General features: G+C 36.4%; 1 protein-coding gene across 8 annotated transcripts; it reads right to left on the minus strand.

Annotated features, from left to right (window-relative positions):
• Positions 1 to 1,026: 1,026 nt before the first annotated feature.
• Positions 1,027 to 17,241, minus strand: LOC114266574 (uncharacterized). 8 transcript variants are annotated; one of them, XM_082909705.1, is made up of 6 exons: positions 17,012 to 17,241; positions 5,912 to 6,085; positions 4,166 to 4,832; positions 3,979 to 4,053; positions 1,954 to 2,123; positions 1,027 to 1,384 (listed from the first exon to the last, which is right to left on the minus strand). In XM_082909705.1, exons 2-6 carry the CDS (start codon positions 5,981 to 5,983, stop codon positions 1,187 to 1,189), a joined length of 1,182 nt encoding a protein of 393 aa, XP_082765831.1. In that variant the 5' UTR covers positions 5,984 to 6,085; positions 17,012 to 17,241; the 3' UTR covers positions 1,027 to 1,186. The 8 variants fall into 8 exon arrangements, with proteins under 8 accessions (XP_082765831.1, XP_082765828.1, XP_082765830.1 ...); XM_082909702.1 differs by having other exon boundaries at positions 1,954 to 2,129; positions 17,012 to 17,180; XM_082909704.1 differs by having other exon boundaries at positions 1,954 to 2,129; positions 5,912 to 6,066; positions 17,012 to 17,160.
• Positions 17,242 to 17,699: the final 458 nt, after the last annotated feature.

Raw genomic sequence — 17,699 nt, forward strand, 5'->3', positions numbered from 1 at the left:
AGCAAACCAACCGTGGGTTTTGAGAATAAATAGGCAAAGAAATTCAAGCAGAGGGACATCAATCAAATCCAACAACTCTACAGGAGTTCAATTAGGAGTAAATAGCTTCTAGCATAGGAATAGTTTATTCTCTTTAGAAGTACTTTTAATTTAATAGTTCTATAATCATTTTCTGATTCTTTCAATCAGTAAGCTTTTTTATGGTTCTTTTGTATTTTTGTCTTCGCTTTTATTCAAATTTTTGTAATAAATAACAATTTTAGCAATACAATTTCAATTTTAGTTTGTTCCTCTCTATCGATTACCTCCAAAAGAGTCTTTGAAACTATCAAGGCAAAGAACACCAATCACATTGCCTAATTTGTTTGTTGTTTGTAAAAATTTATTTTGTCTGTCGACTTTTCTCCATTAATTTACTTCAAACCAAATTTTTGGTAACAGAAGTTATCCAACATCTTCCCTCACTTCTAATCTTATCTTATCTTGCACGCGGAGATTCAAAGAGAAACAAAATGCAAACAGAAAGACCCAAAATGATATGAAAACAATGATATGAATCCATCAAAACCTAATTACATAGTCGTGCAAACTAAAAATTAGAAAACAAGGTACATAAAATAGACTAGTGCGTGACATCCGCAATTCGTGTACAATTCAAATAAGTAAGAATAAAAGAAAATAATAATGAAATTAATATTATAATGTGTATTTAAGTAATATGAGTCCTCTTACTTTAAACCCATGGTCATGAATTCTAGTCTTGCCTACCTCTTTGTGCAACTTTATTTATAATTAAAAAAAATGCCATGTGACATGAGAAAAGTAAGGTTTCACTATACAAATTGAGACCTTCACTTAATAATAGCACATTGATAGATAGATAGTTAGATAACAAAACTCTAACCCACTCTCATGACTACAATACCCCAAAAGAAAATATAAAATAACCAAACTACATTTCACATTTTCAAAGACCTACAGTAGGTAGAACAAGAAGTACTGAGAAAATCACAGCCTACACCATGATTTTAAGAACATGGGCTCTCCCATTCTATAAAATTTGTTATGGAATTGCACAAAAATGCATGGATCGTCCTCATCCCCACAGTTATTAACAATCCGTCAGAGGAATCGCTAAAACTACAATTGAATTGCCAGATTATTCGCAAAGGAAGTGAAAATTTATCTAAATAATTTCCCATTCAGAATCACAAAAATCATGATCCACAGTCTCAATTTTCGTTGTAAGCGCAGGTGGTGCTAAACGCTCTCCTTTGTGTTGATTTAATCCTGCATCACGATCTTCATTCCCGGGTGCTTGCTGCTCACGCTCCTGCTCTTTCGCTGACTTCATTTTTGCAGTAAAAGCCTCACATATTTTCTTCTGAAAGTAAAAGAAATCATACGGCAGTTGAAGTCCATGCAGCAGGAAAGCGAGTTCTAACAAAATAATCTAACAAGCGTCATTGTCAAATCTCGAATCAAATCACGAATTTTAATATTAATTTTATTTAACATAAAAAATCATTTTATATATGTACACATATAAACACACATACAGTGGTTAAAATAAAATAAATATCAACATGACTAAATTTTATATATGCATATAAAAATATGTATATCAATATAATTATTATTATTAATTTTTTTTGGTGAAAATGACATTTCATGCATTTGCAAATAGAAGTGAATCAGTATGAATCACAATTGAATCAAACGATTCACTTAATTTAAGTTTGAACGGCACGAAACAAATCATTTTGGTTGAAACTTGTATTGAAATGTATTGTGAGTCGTAAGATTCTAACAACCATGCTTACAAGAATGAATCCATAAGTTATATTAATATACTTCAAAATATTTGTTTCAAACTACAAATTTGTAATATAAATTACTCATGGCACCAAATTTTAAACAGAACACTAAATTCACAGGAGAGGGATCATGCACCTTGTATGATTGACTTTTTGCTGCTCTGAGACAAACAGAACAAAGTTTAGCGCTATCCACCACAATACAACTCTCATCAAGCTTTAGTTCACTAAAATTGGTGGTTTCCATGGCTGGTTCAATAACTTGACCATCTGTGAACTTTTCTGTACCGACATTGTCTGATCCTTCTGCGACTTAAAACAAAAGAACAATGCAAGTTATCCATGTTTTAACTTTTCAGTTATCATCACACTGAATCCAACACAAGAAATATATAATTGAACAAATATCAAATGATTAGCAGATAACTAGCAACAAAACAGGGGAAAAAAACTTTAAAATAAGCTGGAATTATAGAAAAGGATTTTAAATAAATATGCCATGTGATGAAAATGATAGATGCCATGTGATCCCCAAACTACAATTACTAGCATAGTAGCATCATAGCATGTCTGCTCACTAAAAGAAAAATACTCCCTATCTATGTCAAATGGACTCTTCAAAATAAATCAAATACTTATGTCGGACACCCGACACTTGGACAAGGATATGGGATGTGTCAGATACTTTTCATCAAACACTTCCAATATAATTATATTTAACATTACTATTATATGTACATATTATTGTACAATTGTTATAAATGTCTTTTTGACACTACACGTAGCACAATTTTATCTCACATACTTGATTAAAAATATAAAAAATTGACATTATTTTACCAAGTCCGCGTATCCTTAAATTTATGATTTGATGAGCCCGACCTCTAAATACATACCCACATCCGACACCCGTACCCGGGTCCATGTAACATAGCTCCCCATAGATTCTACCCAATTTTTCCCTCTCAACATTTTTATAAGGTTGTGGCCGTTTTTGTGAGACTTTGACCCTTGTTCTTCTTTTTTCTCTATTCTTATTCTTTTCCATATTTTTTTTATCTTCTCTTTTGTATCAATTCTCCACATATTTGGCCTTTTGGGATCAATTAAATAGTTGAATGGATTTCTTAATAGTCATTCTACATCAATACCTCAGTCAGCTTCTTCATCAACAGAAAGTTTCACTATGTTACCTGCTCTCATAGTCACTTGCATTCATGGTAGGTTGCATCTTAGGTTTTGTGCCCTATGTTTTAAAAGCATAAATATTATTTTTGTTAGGGTTGATCTAAGGTCATTTTCTACATCAGTGGCTGGTGATCGATCCCCTCCTGAGGTGATCAATTGCCATAGCAGAGGAGGAGATCAATCCCTTGCATTGATCGCTCTTCCTCATTTTTTAGCCTACTTAGAAGATCGATCGCCCTTCTTTGTTTGCCGTCTATTTGAGCTTCAAGAAGCTTGTGATTGATTGGGGGAATGTGGGGATAAATCCCTTGAACAGGATTTTGTGTATTCCCATCAGATTAAATTTTAGGTTGATTCCTTGCTATATAAGCATCCATCTAATATTTTAGGGTAACCAAACTCATTATTTTATGCAGCCCTTTTTGCTAAGAGCTTGAAAAATTTGGAGACCAAAATTTTCATCATATGTGAGTGAGTGATCAAAAACAAAAACCGTAAAAAATCCTGCATTGCATTGTCCTCTCACTCCTGTCCGCTGGGTTAACAAAGTCGTCGGTGTATGAAGATTGAGGCGGGAAGCTTTGTGCTGCTCAATCAAGTTAAAGGAGGCTGACTGGGTAAGGTTGTGCTTATGGAGCATTTCAAGACGTCAGAGATAGGGTTAACCAAGGTTCGGTTGTAATCCTTCCTCTGTCCTGCAGTGGATTTTGCTTAGTATTGAGACCATGGTTTTTCCCCTCTTGGAGAGTTTTCCTGGAGGGTCTCCACGTTAATTGTTGTGTCTTCCATCTCTAAGTTATTTCGATTTTCAATGTGATCACAATTTAATTTTAATCATCAAAATTAATTGGTAATCTTGAGATAATTCTTGAAATTGGCCTATTCAACCCCCTCTAGGCACAATTATCTTGGGCTCCAATATTTTTTTAAAAATAATTAAAATACATAAGAAAAGACCGAAATGACAATTTACCAGAATCTGCAATGGAAACATAATCTTCTGATTCAGAAACTTCATTGGGTAGCTCAAACCCAAGCCAACAAGAATCTGTCACAGATGCAGTCACAAAGGTAGCAGCACCAGCCAGAGTAGAAATCAACAGAAGTAAGTAAAATTAAAGAAAGAACAACATATAACAAATAGGATAACAAAACCTTACCACTTGATATTGCTGAGCAAGCATCAACTGAAGTAAGTCCAGTATCAGAAACTCCACACTTGCAGGACTCAACTAAAATAACTGAATTAGCTGATGGCAGCACATTTGAATTGTCAGCTGTGGTAAGTCCAGTAGTTTCCCCTTCCTTCATACAAGAGTGATACCCATCTAGTGATACTGGTGTTGAGAAATCATCTTGACCATCCCATCTTTCATCATCAGATGTGTTGACTCCACAAAATAACGATGTCAAACTTGAATCTTTCTCTGCAGTATCAACTACTACTGGAATCTCTGTTGGGAATGGTTTCTTCGCTGTGGCATTTTCCATTACACTCACATTTAACTTTTCACTCATACCAATATCATCCTTTTTCTTTGACAATAAATCAATACGTTTCTCATCCACAGGTTCCATACAATATTGATGGGCCAAAGAGTTTTTGTTGCATAGTCCCTTCTTAGGGTCAATATCAACACCAATCATTGAGCTTTCCTGAGCTGTGAGATTAACATTTTTATTTTGTTGAGGAGATAATTCAGGAGCTACCCCTTCCATGAAATCTGGTGAAAATGAAGGCATCACATCATGCACAAATTCTGAACAGAATTGTTTTATATTGGCACCCATTGTCTGCACTTGGTTTTCAATATTGGCGCCCACTGTCTGCAATGTCAAAATACAAAAACAATTTCGATTTGATAAACATTAGCAGCATCAGGAGCATAAATGATATGAGATATAGTAAACCTCGTAACAGAGTAGCTATTCAACCTGATGCAGGGAGAATAAGCAACAGAAAAAACAACCACAGCAAAACATGGTTTCACAATTTCCTACCCTAGGCAAAAAGGTAGACTCAGATTTGTCAAAGGAACACAAATCAATTTGAAGGTAGATTAGATAGACAAAAATTGTCATCATTCAGCATGTCTAAATGCTTCCTGTCCAAGTGAGGAATTGATATTTATGTGGCAAACGTAGCAGCTCTAGTAGCCAATACAATATGACATACAGACATGTAGCCTAAGAAGCACGGCCACTTCTATGAAGTAGCCGTGTCTTGTTGGACATCGACATTTTGTGGACTCCCCTAAAAGCATGACCGACGCTTCTTCAACGTGTCTGAATTAAAAAAATTCATTCATAATATCGGACTTAAAGAGACTTTGGCAACACTTCTTGAACCATTGGAGCATAACCTATGTGATAAATCACTTCATAGTAACGATGTTCAGCATTTATAAATACTCAAATCAATTTAAGGGTAGAACGAATAGAAAATTTTCCTATGTATGAAAATCAGGAGTGATTTAAAAATTTTCTATCTAGTTTTCTTTTTCTTTTTTATTTTAAAACTATTCAGACCATTATTCCAAAATAATATTTGGAATCTAAAATATGTCCCACATTTGAAGCAAAAATTGGGTCAAGCTTGAAAGAGTCCAACCAGAATGTTCAAAATTTTGAACAAGTTTAACAAGAACATGGTTCGATTTGTAGGAAAAGTATCTGTCACAACTTTATGGATTAGATAAATGTCCGCATTAAGGCCTTGTTTGAGGACAAAACATTTTAGCCAAATCGCCAAAAAGTCACTATAAGTTGTCACATCACTCTCTCTACCCATTGAGCATCTCATCTTAGTTCAAAAAAATCAATAATAAACAAGAAGAATCATCTCAAAGAAAAACAATGTACATTGATTAGAAGAGAGAAAAAGGAGAGGAAGGTAAATGCAAAACCTCATGCACGACACCATCCACCTCCAAGCATAGAATTTCAAACTTCTGGCGTATCTCTTCAACCCAGTCCATAACTTTATAGTTAAATTTTAACTTAATGCAACACCACTGTCCCAGGGAAGGACAGAACAAATGTATATTTCTTTCCCTATTCACTGAAAGAGTGGCACACACCTGCAACATTCAGTTTAAATGGTAACATGATGAACACTAACATGAAATGATATGGCAAGACACCCGATTGCTAGATTATTATAACTTGGCTAAAGAAAATTAAGAAGCAGATGAAACAAATAAATGCTGAAGATCACCTCAAGATATAAGTAACAAAACCAATCACAAGCTTAAGGAAGATGATTGCAAGGAAATAACTATATAATTAAATAAATGGAGCTGTACCTTCACACATACATATATGTACTTGTATGGATATGTGTGTGTGTGTGTGTACAAAAATATAGCTATATACATAGATATAAATTCCCATCCTTGAGCACAAATTGTCTAAGCACAGTATGAAGACCCCTGCATGAATGTGGTCCAAAAGGGAAAGTCCTTGATATTATCCAAAGTTAATAACACAAAACAATTTTATTTCCGTGTCCAAACAGCATTGCTGGAATTGAAAAACAGACTAAGAAAAACAAAAACAAAAACAAAATTAAAACGTATATTGTTAACATTAAAGTTTGCAATGTCACAGTCACTATGCCAAACATGTTAGTGGCTACTAAATTAGTGATATTAGTACAACATGGAGAAGCCTCTTCAATACAAAATTCGTCAGCCTTTGAGATTTTAATTTATGCCTGATCTTATATTGGTGCTTTTGGCTCTGATCATTATTATAGTTGTTGTAGCATGCAAGAACTTTACAATTATATTAATGTCTTTTTTTTTTAATTATATTTTCTTCCTAGTTTGTGTTTATTAGTTAAAAATAGACAACAAACTGCCCACAAAATCTGCTTCACAAGAGTCTAAACTATTGCTTAAATTTCACGATTCTAGCTGAGTAACTCTCTTTATGCCTGCTCTCAAACACAGCAGAAATTGATTATCTAAAATTTGTACAAGAAAGGATAGCTTTTGTGAAAGTCCATTCGTAAGGATGTGTGCAACGATCTAAAGGCTTACAATAAAAACAAAGAGTTAGGCCATTCTTGGCTACATTATGCAAGAGAGTCCTAATTTCCAGTTGTGGGTGTTCGGATAGTAAACCCCAGAGAAGCAATAAATTGTGGCAAGGAAGTTTCGAAAGTGAAAGAAGCCATAAGCAACAAGAATGCAGAAAAAATAAACTTGTGAAGGGCACTAAACAAAACACGCAGCAATACTCTCGGGGGTAACAAAAGGGCCCAAATACAACAGTCTCTTGAGGCCCAAAGTAGTACATTTTGCAAACTCCGACAACTCAACACGAGGCCTAGAAGAACAATAAAAAGGGTTAAACTCCTCAACTGAGTCATTTGGTCCTACTTGTCATGGTCCCGTAAAAGCCACTTCAGGACTTTTATGCATTTCCATTAAAAATAAAGCTCTAAAAACAATCGTGGCAGGGTTAGAGCAAAAAATGACTCCCTCTTGAATAAGAATCTCCTTCCTATGTGGAAATACCCATATTGATGTCTTCTTTAGTCAGCTAGCAGGACCAAAGAGGCTGATAGGCCTCAAGATTTGCCACCCATATTTCAGTCCTATCAAAGAAGGCCCAAGTCCAGCCCAGCAAATTGCACAGCAGCACATGTTTTTAGGAGTTGTTTAGATTTGGATTAGATAGTTATCCTTGTTTCATCCTGCTATTTCAGATTTGGTTGTTATCTATTTAATGGTTATGTTAGAGTCCTATTTAATTGTTATGCTAGAGTCCTAGTCTATGAAGCATCGACACATCCCCAGGGTCTGCGTACGGGTATCGGACACGTGTCGGACATGTACACGCATCGGACACGCGGTGGACACGTGTCCGACACTCTCTCTAACGTGTCCTTTTTTTTTTTTTTTTGAATTTTTGTAGTCGGACACGCCATGGACACTCTATGACACTTTCCGGACACGCATGAGGACAATCGAAGCCCTAATTGTTGGAGAGAAAGAGAGAAAGAGATCAAGGGAGAAGAAGAGACAGAGAAAGAGAAATAGAGACAGAGAAAGAGATCAAGGGAGGAGAGAAGACAGAGACAGAGAAAGAGATCGAGGGAGGAGAGGAAAGAAGCCCTCACCTGTTCAGATCAATTAAAGAAGCTGAGATATTCTTCATCTGCTCTCTTCTTCTTCGCCTCCTCCTCTGCGTCTTCTATCTCCTTCATCTTCTTCTCCTCCCTTTTCTTCGACTTCTCCTATTCTCTATCTCTGATTTCAATTTCCCTCTTTTGTTTCTCTTTTTTCTTGTTTTTCCCTTTTTACTGATTCACCCGTGTCTCCCTCTCTCTCTCTCTTTTCTATTTCTCTTCTCCTTTATTTTTTTCCCTCTTTTTTTTTGCTTTTTTCTTTTTTCTATCCTTATTTTTATTAAACCTAAAATTCATAAAATAAATTATTTTTATTTAAAAAAACTCATTATATATTAAAAAAATTAAAAAAAATATGTTTATTAATTTTTTTATTATTATAGTTGTATAAAAATTAATAATTTTCTTTTTATTTTAAACATATAATAAATAAATAAAATTATATATATTAAACGTGTCCCCAACGTGTCGTGTCCCCTATTTTTTTAAAATTTGCGTGTCCCTGTGTCCGTGTCATGTCCATGTCATGTGTCGTGTCTGTATCCGTGCTTCATAGGTCCTAGTTGAGTCAAAGTGTTATTAGGATAAGGAATGGAGATGCTTGTAACCTTATATATTTGATTGAGAGCAATGAAACAAACAAGCAGAATTGTCCTACAAGGATTTGGGAGGTGGTAACTCTCTTGAACGAGTCTTGGTGTGATAGAGGCCTAACCTATCAAGGGTATCAGAGCCAAGTTGATCATAGATGCCAGCAGCAACTAGATCTGCAATGGAGGCAAGAATAGACAAGACTGAAAATGACATACAGAAGATTACAAGTGAGGTGAGAAAGATTAAAGACTTACCTGTTGCCATGGAAGATTTGAAAGTCATGGTGGTAGGGTTGGTTTCACAGCTGAGGGGATTGACGGATTGGGTCAAGCCAAAGGAGGGAAAAGACCTTGATATCAGGGATAATAACATCTTACCTCGCACAGCCCGTCTGGATTTTCCATTATTCTCTGGGAATGATCCTAATGAATGGGTTTTCCACATAGAGAAGTTTTTTTCAGCCCATCGGACACTGCAACAGATAGAATGTTATTGGCATCATACCATTTGAAAGGGGAAGCAAATCAGTTGTACCAGTGGTGTGAAGGTAATAATCCGGGCCACACTTGGGATCAACTTAAGAAAGATTTGTTGGTTCGATTTGGTCCAACAGCTTTCGAAGACTAATGAAGCCCTTACGAACCTCCGACAGGTACGGACTGTGAGGGAGTATCAGGCTGAGTTCGAAAAGTTATCTGCTCACGTCAAGGAGTGGCCAGAAGCTGGATTGATTGGTAACTTTATTGGAGGACTAAAGAATCAAATTCGATGCAAAATCAAGATGTTCAAACCTGCAACCCTTACAGAAGCTATTGGTCTGGCGTGTCTTCAAGAAGATAAAATACAACATCGATGCAACTCTTTTGGAAATTAGAAAGGACGTACAAAGACCGACAATGTTGACTCGAAGCCACAACTCACAGCAGCACCTGAGGTAGCAACGAAAGGTAATGGACATCCCTTCCGACGCATGACGGGGTCAGAGATGCAAGCACGAAGGGAAAAGGGTCTTTGTTATTACTGTGACGATAAGTTTGCACCTGGCCATCATTGCAAAACCAAAAGGGTGTATCTCTTAATTGATGATGCAAAATGAGGAGGTTGATTCTGGTCCTAGCAATGATAGTGGGACAGAAGAGATTGTGTTAGAACCAACTCCATTGCATGCAATTGGGGGCTTGTCTTCTTCACAAACCTTGCAATTACCTGCCCACATTTGCAGACAAGAGGTGGTGGTTTTGATTGATTCTGGCAGCAGCAACAATTTTATCAACCAGCGCTTGGCTCATAAGCTTAACCTCAAGCCAACTCCCACTCAACAATTCAAAGTGGCAGTTGCAGACGGGGGGCGCTTAGACTGTGACAAGGTCTACCGAATGGTTCCCATCCAATTACCGGATCTTCAAATTCAAGTTGACCTCTTTCCAATCAAACTTATTGGAGTGGATGTCATATTGGGAGTAAGTTGGCTTCGGAGTTTAGGGAATGTTGCTTGCAATTGGGATCACATGAGTATGGAATTTGAGCATACTGGACGTCATGTGCGGTTGGTGGGAATTACTGAAGGAGAGATTAGACCTGCCAGCTTTAACTTACAACGTCAACTACGACAATGGCCAATGTCAGGTATCTTTTTAATCTCTCCAACCAAGAGCCCTAGCCTAAGTTGTCCCATTTGAGAAGATTTAATGCAAGTTATTGTGAAGTACCCAGACATATTTGCAACGCCACTTGGGTTACTCCCTAGCCGGCCATTAGACCATGCTATTCCACTAGTAGAAGGGGCATCACCGCCCAATATAAGGCTCTATAGATATCCTCACATTCAGAAAAATGAGATAGAGAGGATGTTGGGGAAAATGTTGGCTATGGGAGTTATTAGAAGCAGCACTAGTCCTTTTTCTTCACCTGTCTTGTTAGTCAAGAAAAGGATGGGTCTTGGAGATTTTGCGTGGACTATCGAGCACTTAACCAAATCACTATCAAGGATAAATTTCCAATACTAGTAACCGATGAACTTTTGGATGAATTGCATGAAGCAAAATATTTTGCTAAACTGATTTAAAATCGGGATATCATCAAATTAGGGTACGACCAGAAGATGTGCATAAGACAACCTTCGGAACTCATGATGGGCATTATGAGTTCTTGGTAATGCCCTTTGGACTTACAAATGCCCCAACCACATTTCAATCCTTGATGAATGAAATTTTTCGTCCCCATCTGCAAAGGTTTGTGCTCATATTCTTTGATGACATTTTAGTATATAGCAGAACTTTGGAAGAGCATCTACAATAATTGCAGACAGTTTTTGAAATCTTACGGACACATCAATTGAGAGTTAATCAATCCAAGTGTCCATTTGGACAGACATCTGTTGAGTATTTAGGTCATATGATCTCAGCGCAAGGTGTTTCAACAGATCTGAGAAAGGTCCATGCGATGATTGCTTGTCCTATTTCCAGTAATGCCACTGTGCATCACTCTCTCTACTTTTTGCACATCTTTTCGTAAAAAGTCAAAAAGTTATTAAAAAAACCTATTCCCAAACGAGGCCTTAGAGGCTTCCTGGGGTTAACAGGTTATTATTGTCACTTCATTCGTGATTATGGTAAGATTGCAGTTCCCCTCAACTTTACTTAAAAAGGACGGATTCCAATGTTCTACTGAGGCTGCCACAGCTTTCGGATCTCTTAAGAACGCCATGACAGAAGCTCTAGTCCTAGCTATGCCAGACTTCTCTAAGATGTTTGACGTTCACAGTGATGCCTCGGGTGTCGGCATTGGGGTCGTGATATCTCAAGATAATAAACCTATTGCCTTCTTTAGCCGAGCTTTATCAACCAGGGCTTTAGCCAAGACTACCTATGAAAAGGAATTAATGGTTGTGGTTCTAACTATGTTGAAGTGGAGACCTCATCTCTTGGAAGAAGATTTCAAATACAAACAAATCATCAAAGCTTGAAGTACTTGCTAGAACAGCAGATCTCAACTCCAAAACAACAAAAGTCAATCACCAAATTGATGGGTTTTGATTATCAAATTAGTTATCGTGCAGTAGGGGTGCTCAACGGATATTCCGATCCACCCAAACCAACCGAACCAAACCGATCCGCCGTATTTTGGACGGATGTGTGATGATGAGCAAATGGTTGCGAATTAATTTTTTCCAATCCGCCTAGTTTTGGACGGCTGGTGGATTTGAAGTTCCTTTGGCCGCAACCGAACCGCCAAACCGCGAGCACCCCTAGTAATTTGTAAGATTTTGTGTTCTCAATTTGTTTAGATATTCTATTTGTGTTTTCAATTGAAAAAAAGAGTTCAAATATTCTGTTGTATTTTCAATTTAGAAATCCTTTTATCAAATGGCAAGTGTTGATTTGGTATTTTTGTGTGGAAAATATAAGGCTTAATTTTATCATTTTTAAAAATAATCAAATTAAATAATTTTTGAATAAAAAAAAAAGTAATGAAATAGTTTTAATAATACATGATTTTCTTATATGTATTTATTATTGGTATTTAAAAATTTACTTGATAATCTTTTGGTTATGTTGAATTGGATTGTTATCCAAAAAAAAATGTTGACAAGTTGTTGTATTATATTCAAAATTTGTAAAAGTTTAAACTACTACACCAATTCGGATCCATCCTCCAATTTGCTCAATCCGCATCCTCCAATCCGGCGGATGGATGCGGACTGAATTTTTCCAATCCACCAATCCGGTAGACGACTGGCGGATTAGAAGTTCCCCGGCCGCAACCGAACCGCGAGCACCCCTATCGTGCAGGCAAGGAGAATGTGGTTGTTGATGTTGTATCCAAACAATTGGAAGAACGGCAATTGAATACTATTTCCGGGCCTAGATTAGCTATTCTAGATGAAGTAAAGCATGAGTTAATGGTTGATGATGATTTACGAGCATTTTGTGATAAAATTCAGGCTGATCCATCTTCTGTTCCAGGCCACAAGCTGCAAGATTCCAACTTCTCCCTCTTTAAGACAAAGGTTGCTACAGGAGTTTCATTCCACCCCCCTATCAGAGGTCATTCTGGAGTATTTAGGACTTATAAACACTAGTCCCAACATCTATTTTGGCGGGGTATGCAGCGAGATGTGCAGCAATTTGTTAAGGCATGTGATGCTTGTCAACGTGCAAAATATGAAACTTTGTCACCAGCAGGTCTCCTTCAACCCTTGCCCATTCCTAACAGAATATGGGAGGACAACTCTATGGACTTTATTGAGTGGCTACCGAGATCGGAGAGTAAAGATGCTATCTTGGTTGTGGTTGATCGGCTGTCGACATATGGTCATTTTATTTCCATCAAACAGCCTATTACAGCTCCGGTGTTAGCACAGATATTTTCCTAAGAGGTGTCTCGGTTGCATGGGATGCCTCGTTCTATTGTAACTGACTGTGACCCCATCTTCATAAGCAATTTTTTGCATGAATACTTTAATTTCCAAGGAACAGTGCTTAAAATGAGTATTGCATATCACCCTCAAACAGATGGCCAAACTAAGGTATTAAATAGGTGCTTAAAGACATATCTTCAATGTTTTGTTGGGGACAGACCACGACATTGGCCCAAGTGGATGCCATGGGCAGAATATTGGTATAACACCAATTGCCACTATGCTGTAGGAATGACATCATATGAGGCTGTTTATGGGCGGCCGCCTCCTACGCTGTTTATGGGCTGGGCGGCCCAAGTGGATGATGTTGGGCAACAATTCCAGGACGGAAATGACATTGTTAGGGAACTAAAGCTCAATTTGGCTCAAGCTTAGAATCGCATGAAAGTCCAGCAAGATCAACATCACTGAGAGAAAGAATATGAGGTAGGCGATTGGGTATTTCTCCGACTTCAGCCTTATTGACAGTCTAGCTGTTCCAACAAGCAAACCAAAAGTTGTGGCATCGCTACTTCGGGCCTTATCAGATCAAGAAAAGAGTTGGCAAGGTGGCATATGACATGGATTTGCCAGAAGGAACTCGGGTGCATCCAGTTTTTCATGTTTCCCAATTGAAACAGCACATTGACAACCCTTCTACTGTAATTCCTCACTTACCCCCATTTTCAGCTACAAGTGACTTGCATATTGTTCCTCAGTGGTTGATTGATTATCGGTGGGTCAGAACAGGATGGCAATTCATCAACGAAGTGTTGGTCCATTGGGAAGGTTTACCAGCTTCTGATGCCACTTGGGAACCATATGACGACCTGAAGCACAAGTTCTCACATCTCAACCTTGAGGACAAGGTTGTTTTTAGGAGGGATTGATGATAGGCCTGAGGATTTGCCACCCATATTTCGGTCCTATCAAAGAAGGCCCAAGTCCAGCCCAACAAACTGTACAACATCTTAGGCCCAGCAAATCGCACAGCAGGACATGTTTTTAGCAGTTGTTTAGATTTGGATTAGATAGTTATCCTTGTTTCATCCTGCTATTTCAGATTTGCTTGTTATCTATTTAATTGTTAAGCTAGAGTCCTAGTTGAGTCAAAGTGTTATTAGGATAAGGAATGGAGATGCTTGTAATCTTATATATTTGATTGAGAGCAATGAAATAAACAAACAGAATTATCCTACAAGGATTTGGGAGGTGGTGACTCTCTCGAACGAGTCTCAGTGTTGAGGCTTTGTATGCAACTACAATGCGGCCTAATGGCTACGTTGTTGTCCTTACTAGGACATTGGGGATTGTATGGCTTGGTGGCTAAAAGTAAGGGATCATAGAAGTGTCATGACCCCTTTCCACCAATCTGTCAAGGGACTTGTGGTATATTTGCCTTGGCCAAGTGGTTATAGAGGGAATCTTCCCACATGATCCCTGAGACATGTGTCATTACCATATTGATTGTTTGGACTTTAGGCATGCCAAGTACGCCTAAAAATAGGTCACCCCTCTATCAGTGTCAGCTCTAGTACGCTAGCATACATAGACCTCTTCAACAAAAAAAAAAAAAAGAAAATTGAGAAGGGAAAAGATCACCGGGTAGTTTGGTGGCTAATATGATCCCTAAGTTACCAAATTTCATTCTGCTTGACTTACTTTCCACCCAGCAGCATCAACCATTGCTCCTAGCTTTCTATCTGTAATATTTACCTATCCAATACTATTCCCTCATAACTCTCTACTCGAGATTGTCTACACCAGTTTGATTGCTTATGTTGTGACCAGGGCCTCTAGGTTTTATTTGAATTTTTAGAACCTAGTTTGCTATACGGAAGTCCTTCGACAACCTTGAATGTGAGGACTCCAGTTGTCCTTAGTCATATTCTTTTTTTGTTTTTGTTTTTTTTTTTTTTTTTTTTGGGGGGGGGGGGGGGTGTTTGGCTTGTTTGGGCCTTTTGGATTAGAATTTTAAACCTCCAAATCCAAGTGGAGCTGCTTCCAAGCTGCTTCTAATATTTCAGTGCATCTATTTGCAAATAATTTGAGTAGGTTCAAAGTTTTTAAAGGCGAATGCGTACCTTGAGGCGTTTTACCCCTCATGAGGCGAGGCGTAAGCCTCAGGGCGTTGAGGCGTAAGCATTTCAAATTTCAAATTTTAATATTTACTGAATAAATTAAATATTTTTAAATAGTTAAAAAAATAAAAACAAAATTAAATATAAATGCGTAAATACTTTTCACTTTAATACGTTGAACATTTTACTGCATAGAAAGAAGTTTTCCTTCACTGAAAGAGAAATCGTTATTTTTAACTTCAGTGATTGAGCTTTTCACTTGACCATTAACTGTATTTTTCTTAATTGATCATTTACTTAATTTTTCCTGTAGAATATAGTTGTAAAAATGAATTCTTTTTAATTTTTTATGTTTAACAATCTAATAGACTAAGTTTAACAAATGCCCAAGGCAACTTCTGCATGTGCATACTCCTCACATGCTTATGCGCAAAAGGCGTAAAAAGCGCACTTAAGGAGCATGTCTCAAACTATGATGCGCAAGCCTTTGGGGAGTAATGCCTAAAAATCAAAGTCTTAATGCGTTTTACCTTAGCCTCAAGGCGAGGCGAGCATCGAGGCGAGGCGAGCATCGAGGCGAGCCTCAAGAAAGCCTTTTAAAACTCTGGGTTACATGACTTACTATCAAAATATATATATTTTTTGGATAATTAAAAAGATTCATTATAAAGAGATTAAGGAATGCCACCCAAGTTCAAGAAGGAAAAAGAAAAAGAAGAAGAAGAAGAAGAAGAAAAAAACACCTACTTGAGAATGAAAAACATCCACGCAGGCCCCCACCAACAATGATAATAATAAATACAACAGGAGACTACTACGTTGTGTCTATTAATTTAAACTTTATGATAACTAAACGGGCTAGGCTATTTTTTGTTACAAAAAAGTTTTAGAGCTCTAATTTATAAGCTCTAATAACTCTAATACGTATGTGGGGTCCATCTGATGTGATGTTTTGACCTTGCTTTTCTTTTTTCTTATTTTTTTGATTTTTCACCTCACTATAGCTCAATTAGAGCTCTAATTTTAGAGGGATGTATCATTGCTGTTTTTGTTATAGAGTCAATCGTGCATACACACAAAAATTGAACTCATGAACAACATCAACAAGGAAAGTTTGACAAAGTAACTGGCGTAACTTCAATCCTAATATGACATTCTCCATTGTAATGGTGATTGTCATGAAATCGAAACTTATATATATATATATATATAGAGAGAGAGAGAGAGAGAGAGATTTAAAAACCGCCTTACCTTACCAAAATTTGAATCTAATGTTTAAGATAAATTGACTAAACTCAGTTTCGTGTCATCGAATCCATGCAACTACCCTAATTTTGTTAAACCTCCGAAATACTACCTGTATTGCACGAACGATCTTAGTCAACTCTCAGTCTCTAGTGGATTCAATTTCTGACGATTTTGTGACTAAATATAAATTTTATAACCATGTGCCCAGAAGCTCCGTTATACATAATGAGTCAAAAATTGATCAATTTTATGATAAAAGGTGTGAATTTTGATGAAAAAGGTTAAATTGAACTCCAAAAAAAAAAAATTGTATTCTAAATTCAATTATCAAATGCAAATACAAACGGTAAAACACTAGTGAGAGGACTTAAATAAGTTCATCTATGTTAGAAGAAGAAGTTCACAATACTAATGTCAATTTCCATAACCTAGTATATCAAAATTACAATTCAAACAACTGGCTCGCAAAAATTTAATAAATTAAACAACCTAAAAGCTCACTTGATCAACATGAAAAGCTAAATCATCAAGAACACAAAACCCTTACGAGTTCAGAGAATTGAAGCCCAGAAGCGAAAACCTTTCGAAAAACTCAGATGATGAGTGAACCCAAGCGGCTACAACCGCAGTGGACTATAGAAATGGGAAAATATAGATACCTATGTCCATATCCATATCCATATCTATACTATCTATAGTATATATATATATATATACAAACTAACCAAAAACGGGGTTTATTAACACCCATGGGGTGTGGGATAATATGTCAGTTCCAATTTTTTATTTGTTTAAAAATTTTAACTTCAGCATTTATTAATAAGATTTTTTGATTTTTCTTATAATTATTGTAGTATTTTTAAAAAAAAAATTATACATTAAAAAAAATTAAAACAAATATAAATATCTATATCTATATCTATTTCTTTATTTATATCTGTCTCTAACCTACAAATTTTGTGGGAGTTTTAATATCTGAATCTTAATTTCTTTATTTTTTTTATTTTTTTTGAAAAATAAAAAACTTTTCCTTTTGTTTTCTCCTTTTTCACTTTTCTTTTTGTTTATTGTTTGAATATTGTAGTTAGACAACGCATAAAAATATTTGTGATTTGCCTAGCGAATAAAAAATTATAATTTGATTTTTTAATATGATTGAAGTTAGATAAATATAAACCCTCACAAAGAGAAAAATATGATTATAATTAGTTGAACGATTTTTTTTTTAATGTGAT

The sequence above is a fragment of the Camellia sinensis genome, chromosome 15, assembly GCF_055761805.1.
Source record: "Camellia sinensis isolate YWXY chromosome 15, ASM5576180v1, whole genome shotgun sequence".
NCBI lineage: Eukaryota > Viridiplantae > Streptophyta > Magnoliopsida > Ericales > Theaceae > Camellia > Camellia sinensis.

Excerpts from the sequence above, each read along its gene's own strand:
- LOC114266574 (XM_082909702.1), bottom strand. The coding sequence starts at position 5,983 with ATGGACTGGGTTGAAGAGATACGCCAGAAGTTTGAAATTCTATGCTTG. Across the intron at positions 4,833-5,911 it reads TGGATGGTGTCGTGCATGAG|ACAGTGGGCGCCAATATTGA; the intron begins GTTTTGCATTTA and ends TTGACATTGCAG. Across the intron at positions 2,130-3,978 it reads TGTTTCCATTGCAGATTCTG|TCGCAGAAGGATCAGACAAT; the intron begins GTAAATTGTCAT and ends TTTTGTTTTAAG.